Source organism: Mastigoproctus giganteus, chromosome 4 (assembly GCF_048544385.1).
Source record: "Mastigoproctus giganteus isolate SK-2022 chromosome 4, ASM4854438v1, whole genome shotgun sequence".
Classification (NCBI taxonomy): Eukaryota; Metazoa; Arthropoda; class Arachnida; order Uropygi; family Thelyphonidae; genus Mastigoproctus; species Mastigoproctus giganteus.
In genome coordinates this window covers 208,833,806-208,855,353 of record NC_143578.1, presented here as the reverse complement: position 1 = coordinate 208,855,353, position 21,548 = coordinate 208,833,806, and the positions used below count along the sequence as shown (strand labels likewise).

At 38.3% G+C, this 21,548-nt stretch overlaps 1 protein-coding gene across 1 annotated transcript in view; it reads left to right on the top strand.

The window, feature by feature from the left end:
* Nucleotides 1-21,548, top strand: part of LOC150087358 (nose resistant to fluoxetine protein 6-like) — a 98,691-nt gene that overhangs the window by 8,007 nt on the left and 69,136 nt on the right. Inside the window, exons 3-5 of the mRNA XM_090372454.1 lie at nt 3,836-3,950; nt 4,970-5,057; nt 15,101-15,222. Coding sequence (XP_090228580.1) covers nt 3,836-3,950; nt 4,970-5,057; nt 15,101-15,222 — 325 coding nt within the window. The remainder of the gene's footprint in view (nt 1-3,835; nt 3,951-4,969; nt 5,058-15,100; nt 15,223-21,548) is intronic.

Below are 21,548 nucleotides of genomic sequence, written 5' to 3'. Positions count from 1 at the left end.
GGGCGAATATGCCGTATTGTCATCTTTAAACATGCCGAGAGACTCGCACTGTTCATACGGTTTCTTGATTTATTTTTAATATAGTTCATGTTCGAAAATATTTGCTCGAAGAAATACCTCGCTTGTCGTACATGTGGGCTAAAAGTTAAAGAGCCGCAATTACATGTTCAAAGAGCAGCAGGTTGCGAACCCTGCCTTAGCCCAAGGCCGGCGAGAGAACGTATGCCGAAACTACTGAAAGGTTTTGAAAAATAATTTGTTGCGTACCGGTGCATTGCTAACGTAAGTTTCTTTTAGACACCATCTGGAAGCGAAATATGCTGAACTTCATGGCAAACTTCATAAAGTTTTTTTTTTTTTTTGTCAGAAAGACGCAATAGCATTAAAAGAACTGAGCTCTACTCTCAATCCAGCCTCTCGAACTGTTAAATAAACGATAGCGATTAATCTAATAAAAGCATGGCCATTGAAAGTTACTTTGTAAATAAATCTAAAGGAACGAGATTACAAATACCAGTTTGCTGTTCTACAGCGAAACGTGTTGAAACGTGTGTACTAACTTGAAATGCAGCGTGCTAATTTTTGAAGAAAGAAAATCATTACTATCTACAGGGTGTCTCAAAAATACACGGCATAACTTCAGGAATGAGTTCCTCATATGCAGACAATAAAAATATTTTATATCAACATTGTTCCGGAAATACTTATTTCCCGAGTTATTAACCAGAATGCCTTATCTCCCGTAGGTAATTTCCTTCGTCACAAGGTGATGAATGGAAAACCACCAGACAGAATCTGGTGGTTTTCCATTCCGACGATGTACTCAAATCAGGAGCAAGCGAATATGCACTTTATGTACGGTTTGGCAGACGGCAATGCTCTGGAGGCTCGTCGTTTGTACCACGAAAGGGCCCTTGATTCTGGAACAAAGATCGGTGAAGAAGTCGATCGGTTTTTTCATAATACGTTTCAACATTCGCTTAATTGCTTTATTAGCATATTTATCACCTCTCTCTCTCCACAAACGAAGATGTCCAGACATGAAAACGTTTGAAGGTATCCATCGCCGCCTTTGTGAACATGGGACCTTTACACCTCGTGCTGCCGACAGAGGACGACCCAAATCTACGACTCCTGAAGTAGAGGAGGAGATTTTGGATGTTGTGCATGCCATTCCTGGAATCAGCACACGCAGAATAGCAATGCAAGTGGCTGTTCAACGTACTACACTGCTGCAAGAACCACTGGCAGAACATTACTCGCGCAGGGTAATCTGCTGGTGACAAGGCCTGTGCCCGTTGCAGATGGTAAGGATACAGTTGGTGTTTTCGCAACACTCTCCAAGGTACTCACAGAATCTGGTGGTTTTCCATTCCGACCATGTATTCAAATCAGGGCCATATCCGCTTGCTCCTGATTTGAATACATGGTCGGAATGGAAAACCACCAGATTCTGTGAGTACCTTGTGATGAAGGAAATTACCTACGGGAGATAAGGCATTCTGGTTAATAACTTGGGAACCAAGCATTTCCGGAACTATGTTGATATAAAATATTTTTATTGTCTACATATTAGGAACTCATTCCTGAAGTTATGCCGTGTATTTTTGAGACACCCTGTATACTTTTATGTTGAACGCTGATTTAGTTTTCTTATTAAGTTTGCATTTAACTGACATTTTTCAGAATTTTTCTACAAGACTATAAACAAATATTCTTCTTTGGAATGATAAAGTTAACACGTTCATAAAAAGTGGCGGGGGGGACGTGATTATATGGCCTTCGTAACAACGGAAGCAATATGTTTTCAATGGTGAAGTACTCTAACAGGCCAATGAAATTAAATTTTCTCTTTTGAAAGAGAAAGAATTTATTTTTTGGAATAAAAAAAAACCTAATTGACCTGTCCACCGATATCGTTCTTCGAGAATCATATTTAACAGCCAGTGTTTGATTTGTGGAGAGAGAGAGGTGATAAATATGCTAATAAAGCAATTAAGCGAATGTTGAAACGTATTATGAAAAAACCGATCGACTTCTTCACCGATCTTTGTTCCAGAATCAAGTTTAACAGTCGGTCTTTGATTTGTGGTTGAATAAATATCATTGTTCTTCTTTAGGTGAAAAAGCATTAATTCTTTTTGTAATAATCTCACCTATGCGAGGCAGGTTTCCAGCTCTTCCTGCAAGCCATAAGTGCGTTACACAGGAAAATATTAATATGAAAATTAGACAAATTGAAACTGCTCCACGACAGTGTTACAGCCCTGAAAATCGAGCGTTTTCTGGTTCTCTCCATGATAGGATGGAAACAGTATTGTCGGAACACCTTTCATCTCCACCCGTCATTTTTGTTTTATCAGTGATGGGATGATAATATTAGTTATATAGCGCAAAGAAGCCACAGGCTTTGCTTCACTATATCTTTCACCAAACGTTTTCGGGAGTACTATGCGGTGCGACTATTTCAAAATATCATGGCTTCTAGTGAAATGAAACCTTCTGGACCTACGCTGCACATCTTTAAAACCTAACAAAGTTTTTCGGGTAGACGTTCGAAAGATTTTGGCTTGATTCAATGTAAATTAGAAAAGAGAGTGACAGGGAAAGCCAGAAATGGAATAAAGGATACACCACATTGATTGCATGGCACATGTAATCCGTTTCCTCTAATGAAAATCAGGCCATCATTCATTTTTGCCGTTCGAATTATTACATTACAAACGGCAAAATTCAGTGGTGGCCTTTTTCTGCTCTGTCAGATTACCTCTTTAACCTACCTAAGTATAAACCTACTTTTTCAATGGGGACAAAATTCGCTCATTAAATTCCACAAATGAGGGGGCCCATGAACCAATTCTTAAGACAATTTGGGACGTGTCATTTCACTGCGCTACTCAAAAACAAAATGTTCCAATTTATTTATCAATCATGTTACATCGAAGAAACGGGCCTCCCCAGAAAAGTGGCTTCGCTGCTTGCCATCGTTCGGAAAATTCAGGGATCGATTCAGTCTCTGATCGGAGAATTTACAGACATTATTTTAGGGAATGTAGTTGGCCAGTTTCAAGCAGAGAAGCGTATTAGAATCCCCCCGCCAACCCCAACGAATGAAGCGACCGCTCAAAGCTCTCACGCTACTGAACCCTCTCGGATGTTAGGGTTTTACGGGAACACATACAAACTGTCACTGCAATGCCAATGGAAATATTTACTGCACACAAAAATATATCTGGGTTATTGTAGCCCATTATTCGATAACGAAACCTATTATCGAAGAAATCGATGAAAATATTGTCTGCAAGAGTTCATAACTTTGCCCTCTACTTAAAGAAATCGAGAAAGGGGAGATTCATATTAAAAATGTTTGAACATAACAGAAATTCCATAAAATTATGCTTCTTTTTGGTTAGATATTCATGATACTGTCTAATACATTAAGAAATAAAAAGATAAAATTGATGAAAAGATTGTCTGCAAGAATACAGAATTTTGCTCTTCACTTAAAGATGTCGGACGAAGGGCCTTTCACAATTGAATGATTTAGGTCTTTTTTGAAAATCTTCGATAAATCATTGATGGAGCATAAATTAAACGAATTCTACATATCAGCCAACTCTTTAAAAAGAATGGTATGCACGATTACTGCACTTTCTTTATCTCCTTACATAATCTTTTATATGCTTTTTTTATTTTCGAATGGCCTACTTTTTTTATTTTTTACGGTTTAATCAGTTAATTCTTTCATTAGATCAAGACCAACAGACTGCATCTAATATTTTAACATATAAAGTAAATTAAAATGACTTGTAATAAAATTTACTACTCACTGTAGGACATGAACATTCCGGAAGAAACAATGGCATTCTACTACTTCCTCAAGCACCGCATTGCCCTCTGCCTTCCATCAGTTTGCAGCAAAGAGGACCTGGATGGAATTGCCAAACAGAGTAAGTATCAGTGAAAAACACGTTAGCAAGGCATAATGAAAAAAACAGTGCATATCATAATAACCACAGATCTCTCATACAAAATTATACTGTGTTGTATGAAAAAAATGTACACAATTATGGTTAGTTTTACTCTAGTGTATTACTTTTTACTAGTGCGAACTTCGGTGCGTTTTGTAGGTATCGCGCAATAATTCTTGAATACGACTTGTAAAATGCACAAGAAAAACAAATATGATGAATCTTCAGTAGTTAAATTGGAAATCTTTCGTAACTAAATTTGCAAATTTCTTTATTCGGTTTCTATTCCATGTCTTTTTCATGGCGCACGGACGAACTTACAAAAATTAAAATGATTATTAATGCGGACCCTTATTTGTCACAGTAACCTCCAGCTACCCCTTTGTCTCTGAGTACATGAAGGTTCTATCCGACTTTTCTCATATTTGGTAACGCCATACATCACCATTTCGCAGGCCACTAAAACTGTATTAAGATTTCTTCACGAGAGAGGACGAATAACTGAATACATTATTTAAATATCTACATATATGCAAAAAAAAAAAAAAAAAAAAAAAAAAAACGCTTGTACTAAATTCAAAAGATTGTCTGCTAAACAGGGAATGTACTCCATTCGAATGCTTTTATAATTGCATTTTAAACGTAATAACTCAACTGCTGCAGATACATCTTCAGTTCTATTGCTTACGGTCAAATGAAAAAAGAAGGCGATATTTGGGCGAGAAAAAAATCCCATTACCTAAATATAAGACCTCCCAACGTGAAAAGTTAACATATTTCAATGACTTGTAAGCGTTCAGAATAAGCTCAGCTTTCGAATAGTGAAAAGCAAAAAAAAAAAAAAAAAGGGTTGGCTATAACAAACAAAACTAAATGGCAACATTTCTTAGTAATTTATGAGAGAAGAGTTTTCGCTTGTTTCAATTATTGACTTTGTCAGTATATTTAAATACATTTTCTGACGTTGTATTCTGATGCTGTATGCGATCTTTCTGCAGTCACGCTACGCCTAAAAACAAACATCACGGTAGAGAGATGCGAGACAAAGCAACAGTTGGCCATGGACAACAGCCAGATAATTGCAAGGTGAGTCAGCAACTCTTTGGTTTCTTTACCTGGTCTACATTAGCCTTAATATATTCTATACTTATGTATGTGAGTGAGAGAGATTGTTTCGAATAAGCGCCGATATAACTAAGACCATGAGGCGTCAATACACCATGTCCCTAAATGAGTGTATTCTATGGGCGGTTTCCACTTTTCAGGAGTCAGAAATCAGAAGAGAAAATCCTGCATCCCTGCCAGGAGCAACATGACCATCCTTCAGAAGTTTCTACCATTACCAACAGAAATAAATCAGCTCAAGCTGGTGACGTCAATCCAAAAAGTGTTTTTCAAAGCAGGAGGCAGCTGTTATATGAGAGAGAAAAAGAGATGTTATCTGTTTTCGTTACACCATGACAACCTCAAAAGTTGTCATGATGTAACTAAAATGTCGTTGTTGAGTTTTAGGCGCATCAGCGACTTCTTAAACCATAGTGCAGTACTGTTTATTATGTCTGTAGAGGTGTGTTTTCACGGGCCGATTTGCATGTTGTGCAAGATTAAAAACCTTAAACAGGCCTTTGGAAATTCTTCCAGACTACGACGAGTATACAATTGGAGAAACATTCAGGCGCTTTCAATTAATAAACGTAATTTTTTCGTTCCTATGAACAGAAGCGAAAAAATTACGTTCTGTAACACTCGAAAAAATTTTAAGGATCATTATTACTATATAATTTACCAAACGTGATGCAAGGAATTTAAGGGCTTTTTTCACAACGTAGCTGAGTTAATCGATCTCAGGCGAAGGTTGTAGTTTTTTTTTTTTTTTTAATGGGGAAACTGGGGATTTTCGTCCAGTAAACAGACAACCCGACCACACTGCACACACAATTGACAGACATAATACATGGTCTAAGTCGCTAATGCACTTAAAACTATAATACATCGGGATTCCAGAATGGGGAAAAAAAAAAAAAAATACTCAGCCAATGAAAAATGTCTATAAAAGTTGCTTGCATTATTGACTAGATTCGAGCCCTAGCCTTTTCCACATGGTGTGGAAAGGACGGTGATTATAACCACTGCGCTTCCAGCGAGGACAGGTATGTTGAGAAGCTGTATGTGTAAAATTCAGTGCGAGAATGGGCAAGGCAAAAGATTGCGTAACTTTGTATGTGGCATGTTAATCAGCACCAGATGCGCCGTTATGAGTATCTCTGAAAATGGAACTCTGTCGGGATTTTAATGTAAGAACCATGTCTCAAGTGTATCGAGATTAGTCCAATAAAGCGAATAGCATTCAGCTAAAGGCGATCCTGTGGTCGGAAGCAGCTCACTAATGCGAGAGGCCAATAGAAACTGACAAGACAAGTTCAGGGTAACGGAAATGATACATTTCATTTATTTAACCATACAATACAATGCTTTCTGGACTGACGCACTTAAACATTGCTTTATATATTAGCATAACATTGTACAGTTTAAACTTTACACACACTTTGAAGATCTAGGACATCTCAATATAACAATACACAAGATATAATTTCAGACCTCTCGTATAACACTTAACACAAAAGTTAAAGGGTACATAAAACGCATATCGTGTACACCATTCATAGCTATTTACATGGCTATATATATTTTACATAATTGTATTTATACAATGTACGTACACTTTACACAATATTTTATTAACATTATACACTATACCTGACTATATAAAATTCCTCTAAATTTCACCGAGCTCAACCTTTTCTCTATATACACTGTGTACAACTCCTTTAGACAACTGTGTCTACAAATTTACAAAATTCCCTGAAATACTGTTTATGCAAAATAAGGTTACTACCGTTATCCTCTGTAATAACCTGGACTGTCAAATTCAGACTAAACCTCAGATGATAATAATTCGAACATAACGTGTGAACTAGACTTAACCTGTTCACAACGGCATAAGTCACTTTCCACTAAATTAAAGTATTTCAATTTTTCCTCGAGTCTACGGCCAGTAATTAAAGTCACCACTTTGGCCTCCAATACACACACTACAGCCTCTTCTTAAGATCGAAACTATCGGCCTTATGGGTGAATCTGTAAGTGTACCTTCCGTGATCTGCTTAATCGCAGCGATTCTGCAATAATCTAAAGACTCTTAGCGAAATTTTATTTCTAGCTATCCTGGTAGGTAGGGTGTGCTCCAACACCCGCACCTCTATTCCCATTAGCGTTGTTACGATTCGTTTTCTTTTATCATAGTCAAGATTCTTTTCAGCTAATAAAATTGGCTGGATATCTTTCCGGATAAAACATACAGAGCATCATTCGGCAAAGTTCTATTCTCCTTAGTGACACTCAATAGGGGTCTTTGTACAGCTAACTGCCTTCTGATTGAAACAACATTAACTCTCCACGCTCCAGCCACATACGTTTATAATGGAAACAAATAAAAATTCATACAACATATTTAAATGCTTAACTTTTATTTCTCAACTTCGTAATTTCATATAAATATTGTCTACTTTATTCTCGCAGGAATCTCATATGATTGAGGAAAGACAGACAGCCTATCATCAATAACGACTTTCACCATCCTAGAATATGTCAGTGTGATCCCTTCTCCGTTACACGTAAAGTATTAGCTACATGGTGCAAGGACGCCTATGGCTTATGCTGCACCAGCCAAAAAAAATAAATAATAATAATAATAAAATAAAATAAGAACAAAAACAAATTAAAAAATATATAATAATAATAATTAATAAGAGAAATGGAAATGGCCAACCTATGCATTTCCCTCCTCCCTTAGGTAATTATACAGCTGAACTTTGAATTTCCCCAGACAGTCAGATTCTACCACCTAAATAGACTTATATAGTAACTTTGCTGAAATCCAAGTAAACAATGTCAAAACTATTCCCCAAGTCCAGCTCTTGAGTGACCCTGCTAAAATAGCTAACCAGATTAGTTAAACATGATTTTCCCTTTACAAAACCATGCTGAGTATCCTTCAGAATTCCATTTCTAAGTGATCCTGAATTCCACCCTTGATCATAGTCTCCATGATTTTCCCTACTACTGAAGTTAGACTAACAGGCTGGTAATTTCCCACTTCACTCTTAGAACCGCTCTCATGTATTTGGAGATACATTGGCACTTTTCCAATCCAACGGAATCATTCCCAAGTCCAGTAATCAATGCACTCACTTGCCGTCTCCCTTAAGATTATAGGGTAAATGCTATCAACCCCCATAAAGTGTCTTCTTTCACTCAGCCTACATTTGAATAACATACATATGAACTAATATCGAGATTTCAAACTTATTTTTTCGTGTCCACTCCTGAACAACATTGAGGATACTTTCTGACTTTGTTTATAGCTGATACCTGGAATCTGCTTTCACCGATAGCACTAAATCATCGGCATATGCGATAGCTTTCGTTAGGATTAAACAAGATCCACAACAACTCATCCACCACAATATTATAAAAACTAGGACCGAAACTGATTTTGCACAACCCTCTCGATCTGTACAAACCTCCGAACTACACCTCTTCTGTTCGAAAAGTAATCCTTTACAACTTGCATTTATTCATAGAATTCTGCATTATTCGTAACTGCCACAAAATCCTAGGCCATCATAAAGTATCAAAAGCTCAATTGAAATCCATAAACAATCACACAACATAAGAATAATTAGCTTCATCTACTGCCTGAATTAACTTACAGAGGGCACCTTCCGTTGATCTTCCAGGCACAAAACCATATTTTATTTCAGACACTAATCCTTTGTCTTGGTACCTTTCCTTCAGTCTTTTAATTACTAACCGCTCATATAATTTTCCTATAATTGGTCTGTATGAACCAGTACCATATGCAACTTGACCAGCATTTTTCTTCAAAATCTTCAGAACAGCACGTTTTCAAATATCAGGAAATCGACCGTCTTTCAGACATTCATTAAAATCCAACCTCAAAACCTTTTCATCCAATTCAATTATGTCGATTCCAAGAGTTTTATTAACTTTCATAGCCTTGATTGCATCATCCAATTCTTCATGCCTAAACTCTATGTCCATTTCACCCACGATACACTTATCACTCCCTATCCTTCCTTTCCGCTGATAATCATTTTCTAATTCTTCAGAATCTTCTGAAAAAACAATTCTTCAAGATCTTTTCTATTGTATTATGCCAACCAATAGTTTCGTCTCTTTGATCAATTATTGTATGTCCTACTTGCTCTACTTTCGTCTTATCCATGACAATCTCATACACAGAACTCCATGCATTTTGCCATTCTGTACAAAATCTTGTCACGCTTTGTTTTTACGTTTAACTATTAGCAGATTATATTGCTTCCAAAGTCACTATAATTACTTTTATACCAAAAAACCTCTTCCGGCATTCTTAGCCTACGAAACCATTGAAATTGTCATCTAGCAAACTGTACCTCTTTCCTCAGTTTAGTCAAAGAACTCCAACACGGAACAGGTCGTTCATAATGTTTAATTCTTCTCATCGAAACTCTGGAAATCATACAGTCTGATACCAAAGTACAACAGCGGTAACCGAAGAGGCATTTCAGAACACACAACTTGTATCTTGTCACGGATGGGGTATCGGAGCAAAATTTCTATTCCTAGGGGAAAAAAAACAAGTAATGGTTACAGTGGGTTCACGAACACCAACACTGCACAGTGGAGAACTGGAAAAATCGTTTCCTAATCTGACGTATCCCAGTTCCTGTTATTTCATGCTGATGGGAGGATTAGAATATGGTGAAAACAAATCGACAATGCAGGCTGGTGGGTTTTTTTTTTTTGTTAGTGCATCAGCTTCTGTGGCCATAATGCATCTCCCAAAGTTTTTGCATTTTACTCTGATCCAAGCCCAAGGCGGGATTCGAACCCGCGACTTTTGGTTTGCCAGGCAGGCACTTTACCCACCTGGCTGGCCCGGTCGGCGCAAGCTGGTGGTAGAATTATAATGGTGCGGGGGGAGGGAATGTTTTCGTTGTTGTTTGGTTTATAGGAGCATTAGCACTAAGACCATATTGCTCCGGGGCTATGCGTTGGTCATTCCCTGACCTTTCCGCATCCTCCGTATTTGGTGGTCACGGGCTCGAACCCCGGTCTAATCAAGAAGCGCGTGCTACGCACTGCTGCTCCTGCCCACCTGGCTACGGCCGCGCCAATGTTTTCGTAGTGTATATTTGTACCCCTTGATACCACTGGGGCAACATCTGGATGCCATAAGTTACCTTGAAATTGTTTCCGACCAGGCGCATCGCTTAATGACTAAAGGCTGGTGGCAGAAGTGTAATGGAGGGGGAAATGTTTTCGTGGTGTACATTTGTACCCCTTCATACCACAAGTTACCTTGAAATTGTTTCCGGCTGCAATGTATCCATCTGCGAATTGGTTCTTCCAACAAGATATCGCCATGCCACAAGGCCAAACTTGTATAGAACTGGTTCCAGAAACAGAGTGAATTCGGCCCATACATTGGCTTCCCCGAGTCACCAGACCCTTCAATTTGCAACAACTGTGAGAAGCAACTCAGTTAACATGGACCAGCATCCCTATGAAACGCTTTCGACAACTCGCTGAGTCCATGCCAAGACGAATCACCATTTTACTCACCTGTGTTCATATTTCACTTGCTATATTTATTAATTAACCTGAAAATAAAATGTAAATGTGACATCATCTTATTTGAGCACATTTGAACTGAAAGAGCTTGTACATGCGCAATGACATGTTGGACATGTAAAAATGCATAACACATGCCTTACTTATGATTTTATGTATAATTGTATTTAAACTACAGTCTTTGGCTGTATTATGTTTGAACAAAAAAATCTTAGGTATATGTATTCGTCGATCCGCAGGTCAAGGTTAACGGAAAGATGAACATTTTGAATGTTAAATGTTTCGGAACTGAAAACCTAGAAATCCTTCAAGAAAGTTATGAAAATGTTTTGGACAATAACAGAGCAAACAGCTTACAAAATCTTGATCGAGAATTCATTATAATCTTACAAAATCCAGACTGCAATGTGTTTCTAAAAATACTTCCGATAAATCCATTCAGACTTTTTCTCAGCTAACCTTGCACACTATTGAACATTTTCATCGAAATACTGCTACCATGGAGAAACGTTACTACGGAAGCCCAGTAGGCTATTGCTGGACATTGATCAGAGATGTTTCTGATCATTATTAAAAAAAACTATTATCGTGCCAGAGTATAAACAGAACTTTTTTTTCCTTTAAACAGACAAACCGACCTTAAAAATAAAAGCAATTACTGAAAGTTACACATAGCAATTATTTCTGCTCTGCAAAATATAAAATAAACAGTGAAAATCGAGCAAGTTTCTATTTCTGTAAGCTCGTTTCTAAGTACTGTACAATGGTGATTACGGTGTGAAATATACTTCACGGATTAACTCGTCAATTTTGGGCTTCTAGCACTGGAAAAGTTGGGATTCTGTTTCAGCAAGGAATTTCAATATAGCATTCATATGTGGTTTGGAATAATATCGATAACTCCACTCTCGTTCAACCAATTCTGAACTGTTCTTGCCAATTTTGAAAGTAAAATATTAAAAAAAAAAAAATAGTGGGATTCAACATTTTTCTTTTAGACCAAATGTTCTAGATAACAAGACAGATTTAAACAAACTCTGCAAATTGCTTTATTGTCTGTCTTCGCTTAAACGCCAGATTTTTCTTTCCATGTTTCTGAAAATGCTAAGTAACAACAGTCACAACTACTGTATTCGCTCAGTAATTTTTGAATATTAACGATATGAGTTCACACAGAAGAAAACGTGGATCAAGTTATGATCAACATTTTATAGTAGTAGCGAAACCTTTACTAATTCGGCCTTTTACGTCCACAGAAATTTCAGGAAATTCCTGGATTCATACAGCTCCCACTGGTGTACTATTTGGGGCGTACTACAAATCACTCTTCGCAAGTGGGGGCAAGGAAACGAAAATGCCTTTCAAATATCATGTGAGACCACAAATTTATAGATAATAAATAAATAAATTATTTTTTCAGTTTCAGATCATCATCTCGCTTCAGGACAGCAAACTTGCTAGCGAGTTTTACATTAGGATAGAAACAAACAAAATGGATAATACAAACAAAAACAGTTAATGCTGCATTATTTAGTATTACTAATGGCCATATGGTGCAAGGAAGCCTAAGGCTTATGCTGCACCAGCCAAAAAGAAAAGAGTAAAATAAAATAAATAAATAATAAAAACAAGGAAACAGACAACCTATGTATTTCCCTCCTTCCATAGGCAACCATCCAGCTGACCTTTGAATTTCTCCAAACTGTCAGCCTCAACCACCCGTATAAGTAACTTATTCCAGTAATTTATAACTCGCTGGCTGAAATGAAACTTCCTGCCATCCAGTCTAAACGTCTCCCCCCTGTAACTTGAATTTATGGCCCCTAGTTCTAGAATCATTTATAACCGTGAAAATTTCGTCCCCATCCATTTTACTTTTGTTCCTCACAGCCTTAAACATCTCAATCAAGTCTCCTCTAAGGTGCCTAGTTTCCAGGCTGCGCAACCCACATATTCGAAGTCTTTCCTCATATGGACGCCCATCTGCTGATCTCACCAGGCGAGTTACCCGCCTATGGACCCTTTCAAGAAGCTCGATGTATTTTTTTTTTTTTTTTAGGTGCAGTCTCCATACTTGAACACAATATTCCAAGTGTGGTCTAACAAAATCCTTATACAGTGGTTCCTTATATAAAACAACACTAGTAGTTCACATAACGAAAAAATAAAAACTTCACAATTCACAACTTGCATTGTGTATGAGTTTTCGAAATGATTAGAATATCCATTTTCCGATGATACTGTTGATATCTGGGGCGTTCAGCGGATGTGTCATGACCTGCATCAGGGTTGTGATGTTACTTTTTAAAATGTGATATTTCCCTACCGTGGTGTCGACTCGAGTACATTTCTGATCCTGACCTTGCGAATAGATGCGTGCAACCCGATCAGACACCGTAGAAACAAGTATTTCAAACCAAGGTGGCATTTCAAGTCTGAGAGGACCAGGTCACTGAAGTGTGTATCACAGTGGGAATGATACATCTTTGGACATATTGGATAATAAGCGCAAGTGCACAAAATTCAGTAAGCTCTTGCTTAATCTGGAAATCATTAATGATAACCAAGACGCCATTCCTTATTTTCCTCTTCGTGAATATAATCTGTGCGGATTTATTCTCATTTATTTCCAGGCCGATGGAATGGAGGTAGTCTTCCACTCTTAAGAATTTCAGTGCTACTTCTCGAAAGATTGTTTCAGAAGTGTTTGGACCTCCTGCGGTGATAATTTAAAATTTTCGGCACATTAAATCGGGTCAGGAGCGGATTGATAGTTAAAAGGGAGTTCTGGGAAATTTGGCGCCTCCATAGCCAGGTGGGCAGGAGCAGCAGTGCGTAGCACACGCTTCTTGATTAGACCGGGGTTCGAGCCCGTGACCACCAAATACGGAGGATGCGGAAAGGTCAGGGAATGACCACCGCATATCCCCGGAGCAATATGGCCTTAGTTGCTAATGCTCCTAAAAACCAAACAACAACAACCGGGAAATTTCTTGAGGGAAACCAACTTTTTTTGACTGCGAGTACCACTTACCAATCGCGGAAGTTAGGAACAAGCACTACTTAAACTAATGGAAAAAGGATGGGGAGGTTAACATTCAAGGTGAGTCAAAAAATACAAACGCTCAATTCTTAAACAACAGAAATAGAAAACAGTTAGTAATGAATTATAAGTATTAAAAATGTAAGTATTTAACTAGCTATTAATCCAAAACAGACCATATATAAGACTTGACAGGCTGGGAGATGATAGAAGTGATTTTGTGATGGAAGAACCACATGCAAAGGAGGTGACTAATTTTTACCTTCACTGCATCAAGCTCAGCTCCATTGCTGCAGTAAAGTGGTGATTGAAAACAGTTTACCTTTCTTTTAATTTCTTTATATAATTATTTATAAAGTAAATACAACTGCTTCTTGTATTACAAATTATTACGTCTGTATAAATGTGTTACATTTGTACAGGCGTAATAATTTGTCATGTATCAGGTGAACTATCAACTATTTTAGAAGTGTGAACACTCTTTCCAAATAGCTGATTTGCAAAAATCCATATAACAAAAATAGCCGTTATAATTTTATTTTCAACCAGCACTTTTTCATAAATTTAATAAAAACGTTAGACAAGTTTAGGGAAGTACAATTTTTTCGATACAATTTTCCAGTGTCCAATTTCGCTCTTGGATTAAAACTCGATTCACCGACAAGAATTAAAGGCTACTGCAAAAAAAAAAGTGTTCCGGGGTGCAGAGGCTGTGGCACCCGCATTGATTCTGTAATTCTGATAATTCTTAAAAATTATTCATGATAATAATGCACTTATATATTTCATACATTAAGCCGGATTAATCGAATGGCACAAAGTTATTAAAACTAAAGGGATGGTCCAATTCTCAACAGGTGTAAAAGAATAATAAAATAAATGGATGTATACACGTTTCCAGCTAGATGGGGGTGCCCTTTCGATTATATTAACGCAAGATAAAGAATGGACCACTGTATGATTGTAGTTTACCCAACAACTGTCCATTGGATTTCATAACCGTTAACTTGAAATCTCCACTGCAATATTATAACCTGAAATTTCCATTGCAATACCATATTTTTTACCGCATTATAATATTGCTTCTCACAAAATGGATTGGATGGAATTCAGATTCAAACACACTATTCCAAATACCATTAAAATATTACATGCTTGGTTACCAGTACACATTGTGTTCATGATAATACGTTAAAATGCTTTCTAAAATTGAACCACAATCATTTTCAGTCCTTAAATTATCTATTGGATATAATTCAAAAAAAAAAAAAAAATGCCTACACACCACTAATAATGAAGGTTTCAAGTAAAAGTTGCCCAATGTTTGAATGACAAGAATTCGTGTAAATAGATGCCCAGTTCCGTTTATTTATTTTTTTTTTTTCAGTTCCGCCATCCTCTTCATTATCATGTTGGTTGTAACAGGAACAACTCTGGACGTGGTCCCTCTGATTATTAAATTTTTATTTGACAAGAAACAGCTTCACGACAGGTCCCGAACGGAGAAAGGTAAGCTGCAACTAATTTTTGAAATCTTGTAGTTGTGTAATAATTCATCCAATTGAATAAAGTAGTAACTATAGCTTTGATTAAAGGATATTTTTGCCTAGACTGAGAAGTTTATTGACATACGGATTAGTGCAAATTTATACCTACACGCATAAAAATGGTGCAAATTGCACTAACCCATATGTCAGTATAGCTTTGATATTTAAATTAAATATATGCATATTATGAAAACTCCAAATACAAAAGGTATCAAAACCTATAATACTTAGTACCATGCAAGAGTTCGAGGAGATGCCGGAAACTTGGCTCTGGTGACTAAACATGGGTTTCACCTCTTCCAGTCTTCAATAAGCAAAGTGATGATATTGCACCGATTGATGAGAGTCATCTACCACCTAGTGTTAGTATTGGTACATATTATTATTGTGTTGTATTATTAGTCTTAGTACTAGTAGCACTGTGCATGGGATTGAGAGGGATGCCGGAAACTTTGCTGTAGAGACTGAACGGGTTTCACGACTTCAAGCTTCCAATAAGCAAAGTGGTGGTATTTCACCGGTTGATGAGAGTCATCATCTGCCACCTAGTGTTAGTATTAGTACCAGTAAGTATTAGTATTATTTTATATTATAGTATTGTGTTATTTTATATTATATTATAGTATTGCATTCTTAGTGTTACTTTATATTAGTAATAGTCACTTCATATATATAAAATTTTCTAAACAAGTAGCTCTCGGAGTTGATGATAAAACCATTAAATGTTCCTTGGAGAGAAAAACTAGTAAAAAGTAATGAAATTTTCTCTTGGAATTATAAATATTTCATTTAATATTATTTAAATCTTTCACTGTTTAAGTTTTCAGAGTTTTGCAGTTAAAACTTTCATACAGGAATTTTATCTTGCTAGGCTGTTCTGAAATGTAGTCAATAGCTTTCTTTAATAACAATACTTGAATATCATCCAACTGTGCAATCAGACTGCACAATTGGCCGGAGGCGATGGTATCATGGCCATCACTGAACACATCCAGATCCTATCTCCTCATTGTTTCGGACCATGTATCGAGATGGCACTGGACGCTTTAAACAAGACAACGTATCACAAGGCGCGCATTGTGCAGGAATGGTTCTAGGATCATGGCCAAGCATTTTGTGTGCTCCCCTAGCCGCCAAATTCCTCCAACATCAACCCCATCGAACATTTTGTGGGATGCGGTAGAACGGAGCGTTCGCCAGACCAAGCCAGTGCCTTGCTCCGTTGCCGAACTTCGCAACGTTCTTCTGTCCAGTTGGTCCAGGATAGCTGAGAACACCTGTGTTCTCGTGGAGTTATGCCACGCCGGGTGCAAGCGCTTATCACAGCGAAAGGTGGCCTAATAAATTTAGGCAGGTAGTCATAATATTTTAGCTCATGAGTGTAAGCTTGCTTTCCTGCATCATTTGTCACTACTAATACCATTCCGAAAATAAAGTAATGGCACAAATATTTTTGTATTATAGAAAATGTTTCGCATTAACAATTCGTCCACTTTTCCGATTTTTAAACAAGGACATATTGGGAATACATCCCTTAACCAACAAAAGGTATGATGACATTTTTTTAGCTTGTTCCCCCCCCCAGTTACTTATCATAATCAGTTTTAGGATTATTATCTCTCTCTCCGAAATATGTAAGAAAATATTTCAGCTGAACCCGTATGGGGTATTTGAAGTCCGGTGTGCAATTTTGCAGAAATCTGTGATAGTGCAACAATTTACTATAAAAGTACTAAGGACATTCATGAACAATCTGTTTGTCTCATTCTGATAATCATACGTTCGTACAAAAGCACATCTTTGGCAACACTGTTAATCTCCGCAAGCAGAGCAGTGGGTGTAAAGTTACACTTAAACTCATCCAAAATCGCATAAATAAAAATGCGAACATCAAAGCGGAATTTCGAGCAAATATCAAGGTTCACTAGAACCAAACAAATCAACAATTTTATGATTATTAACCCGTTTTCGTGAACACTGGAGTTTTTGACACACTAAAAAAAAAAAAAAAGCATACAAAAGATATCATCGAATATGATGAAAAAGATTCCGTGCATATATTCAAGAAGTTTGACATTTTCAGTGTTTATTATAACTTTTTTATAATTATATAATCTTAAAGTAAAAGAATGAACATATTTGAGTTTCGAAATCTTAAACTTTGAATGATTCATTAGCTTACCTATAACGAATCCACTATTACGAGGAAACTGTAAAGCATATAACTTGACTTTCGCTCGGTGTTCACACGGTCCACGGTAGCACAGTTGTAACGTGCTTGTTCGCCGAGTGGAAGGGCCTGGGTTCGAATCCAGCAGAAGGTATTCAGGAAGTTTTCCTGCCTTCTTCCACTCGGTGCTGAGTTAGTCGATCTCAGGCCGTGGAGTGAGGTTTTCTCCGGGGTACTCCGGTTTCCCCTCACAGACCTAAAATCGACCGTAGAACACACATAAAGTTACAGACCACTACATTTCGCGTTTCTTGAAATTTCAATGCCCCGTTTTGGGGTATTGAACTTTCAAGGTTCTCCTACGGGAGCTACCCCCGCCCGGGAGAGGGTAGTTCCTTACTCCTCCCAGAAAATCTAACTAGTTTATTCTTGATTCCAACATTTGAATCATCAAAGATGGTGAATGTTTACAATTATTATCATAGTTGTTTTAATTACATAATATGATAGTAAAAGAATTAATGAATTTTAATTACTGATATTCGGGTTGTGCGAATTTTGAATCATCCAGTATAAGCGTTCAACCTTGATCAAATTTAAATTCGTGACCAATTTTTTCTATAGCTGATTGATAGTCACCGTAATTATATTTGAATTATGTTTTACAACTAGAATTCTCGAGGAGAATATTTCGCCAAAACTGTTCCTGAGAAGTAAAGATTATTACTTCTTTGAATTGTTAATAATAATGCTCTGTACCTTTTTAATTTTGAATAACTGTTCCTAGGCGTTCATTTTCAACTCTTAAGAAATTGTTTTTTGTGACCTCGCGTTTATCATTCATCTTTAACCGTGTTTCTGAAAGATCAGGTTTTAATTCTGTCAATGATACAAGAAACTTATTGAAACGTTTTTAAAACGGAATTATAGTAGGCAAAGGTGTAGGGACCTACCTACTCAAGTATTTCTACCTGCCAACAGACACGACATACTGTCCCGCTGCGCTAACCCAAAAATAATCAGAAAGTGATTTTGACCTAGTGATGAACGTAGAGAGTGAGCCAAAAGTTATGCCCACGTAAACAAGTAAACTGAATCTAAAAGTTACGTAACAGAGTAGGGGAGGAGCACTTTTATATTCCGTAGCTGAGATATCAACGCGAGAGTATGTAAGATTTACACGCACTTTAGTGACAGCGGTTCAAGCCTGCATGACTACTAAATACAATTTTTTTCTTGTATTAGCTGTATCTTGTTAATTGGTCTAACCTTATCTGGTCTCTCTGAAGTATAACCAGATAATTTATTACTTTTACCAGTTTCCGGACACTAAATCACATTTTTGATGCTCCAACAAAAATAAATTCCACACGAATGACCATGTAAAAAATTGAATACACACAAACTTCACTTGACATGATAATTTATAAAAACGTGTAGTACCACAACTGAAAACTACTGTGTACATAATAATTATACATAAATATTTTTAACAAACGGAAAACAACTAAAAGCGAACAAGCACGGCACTAAGATTATTTACAAAAATCAAATCAGCCAGCGCACTTCCGAGCTCAAAGCGTAAGCCCTCGTCGTTGTTGTGTTTTAGGAGCATCATTTACTAAGGCCATATTGCTCTGTGTGTATTTATTGTCTGTAAATTGCGAGTGTTGTGAGGGCTTAGCCCTCGTGAGTAGTAAAAGACCTAAGTTCTAGTCCCGTCAATGACGTGAGGAATTTTTATGGGCCTTTTTCACCACGTCGCTGAGTTAATCAGTCTCTGACGAGGGCAACACGGATTTTTTCTCCCGGAAACTCGGGTTTTCCGTCAAGAAAACGACAAATCGACCATAGAACACAGACAATTTACAGCCATTATATACGGCGCAATATGGTCTTATTTCCTGATGCGATTAAACTCTATAAAAACAATAACTCAAGTGTAAATACGTATATTAAAACAGCAACGCTTCAAATAAACTTTGGATAGTACACTGAAAGGACATAATTCATGGGATACCTGGTTCATGGGCAACGCGACGCTTTCACACCTCTAGCCAGTGGACGAACCCACCGCTTGGCAGGTATATACACTGTGCTGCCACTTTATTAGGTACACCTGCCTAGTAGCGTGTTGAGTCGCCTTTAGTCTTCAAAACATCCTGAATTCGTCTAGGCATGGATTGAACAAGATACTGAAAACGTTGTGCAGGAATGGAGTACCATGCAGACATGAGCACGCCACGCAGTTTCTTGAAATTCGACGGAGGTGTGGGCCGGCAACGAACAGCCCTTTCAAACTCATCACAAAAATGTACAATAGGATTGAGCTTCGTGGACTGAGCGGGCCACTGCAGCAAAGAAAAGTCAGTCATGTTCCTGGAACCATTCCATAGTGATTCGGGCTTTGTGCACCGGGTCATTATCCTGCTGGAAGTAACCATCTGACTGAGGATAAACTGTCAGCATGAACGGATGCACTTGGTCAGCAAAGATGTTTAGGTACGATGTGGCATTCAGACGTGAATCTATGAACCATTCCATAGTGAGAGCAGTGTTATGGTGTGGGGAAAACATTCACCACACCATAACACTGCACCGGGTGACCACCTTGCACAGTAGTCGTCAGACATGACGGGTCCATGGATTCATGTTGTTTTCGCCAAATTCTGAGCCTTCCATCAACATGATGCACCATGAACTTCGACTCGTCAGACTAAGCAACTGTTTTCCAATACTCAATAGTCCAGTACTGGTGTTGCTGTGCCCACAGGAGGCGTGCTCTCTTGTTCTTCATTGATAACAAACGTACGCGATGTGGCCGTCGGCTGTTGTAGCCCATTCGCGACAAAGTGCGACTAGTGGTCCGTTGCGATATTTTTGCTGCACACCGAGGTTGTATTCTGACGTGATGTGCGACATTGTGGCCCGTCTATTTGCTTGCACAATTCTAGCCATCCTCCTCTGACCTCTCTCATCAACAAACAATTTTCTTCCAGAGGAGTGCCGTTGAGGCGATGTTTTCTGTTCGTTGCCCCATTCTCGATACACCCTTGAAACTGTGGTGCGTGAAAAGTTCAGGAGAACTGCCCTTTCAAAGATGCTTTGTCCCGCACGTCTTGCACCTACTACCATGCCACATTCGAAGTCCGTTAGATCGTTCCTTTTCCCCATCCTTGCTACGGTTGTACGCTTAACTGATACTAGAAAGGTTGTTCTGCTGCATTTATATCCACAATTGTGGTCATGTGACTTGAACGTTGTGGGACAAACCATTTGTGTGCACAGCAGGGGTGTACCTAATAAAGTGGCAGCACAGTGTAGGTAAGAAACTGCACTATCCCCGTTTCGACAGCATCAAGAGTGTATTGGGAATGCGCCATTTCCGGAATAACATCTCATCGTGGACAGCGCTGTGGGAGGAGAAAGATGGTGGATGATCATGGCCGTCGATCTCTGTCTCGCATTGTTTCAGCTAACCGAAGAGCGACAGTGGCACAAATCACGGCCAACTTCAACGAGGTTGGTGCCTGAAACGTCTTCACCAAGACCAACAGGCGATCATTAGCGCAATAGGTTACGGGAGCCGTCGACCCACCACAGTCTCATTGCTAACACCACGACACATGACTCTACGCCGCCATAACTGGCAGAAAGAACATCGGCACTAGACCTTAGATGATTGGAGATGGGTCTTTTTGTCCGATGATTCTCGTTTCCAGTTATTTCGAGCGGACGGGAGGATGCGCATATGGCGGAAACCGCACGAAGCTATGCAGCCGTCATGTCAACAAGGAACTCTTCAGGTAGGTGTACGGTAGGTAATGGTCTCGGGCGTGTTCAACTGGCACATGTTGGGATCTCTGGTACGTCTAAACGCATCTCTGAACGGTCCAGGTTACGTGTTCATCCTTGCAGACCATCTGCATCCCTTCATGGTCATCGTGCACCAACAGGGCACGATGACCATAAAGGTTCGAGCCTTCTAGGGCGGCTCCTAGAACGTCTGTTCAACTTCGCCTCGTATCTCTGTGAAGAACAGAACCACTGTACGAGGGTCAGAAATGCGAGTAGTTTAGGTTTGTGTGTGTTCTGGCCGCTTGGCTACCCAGAAGCAT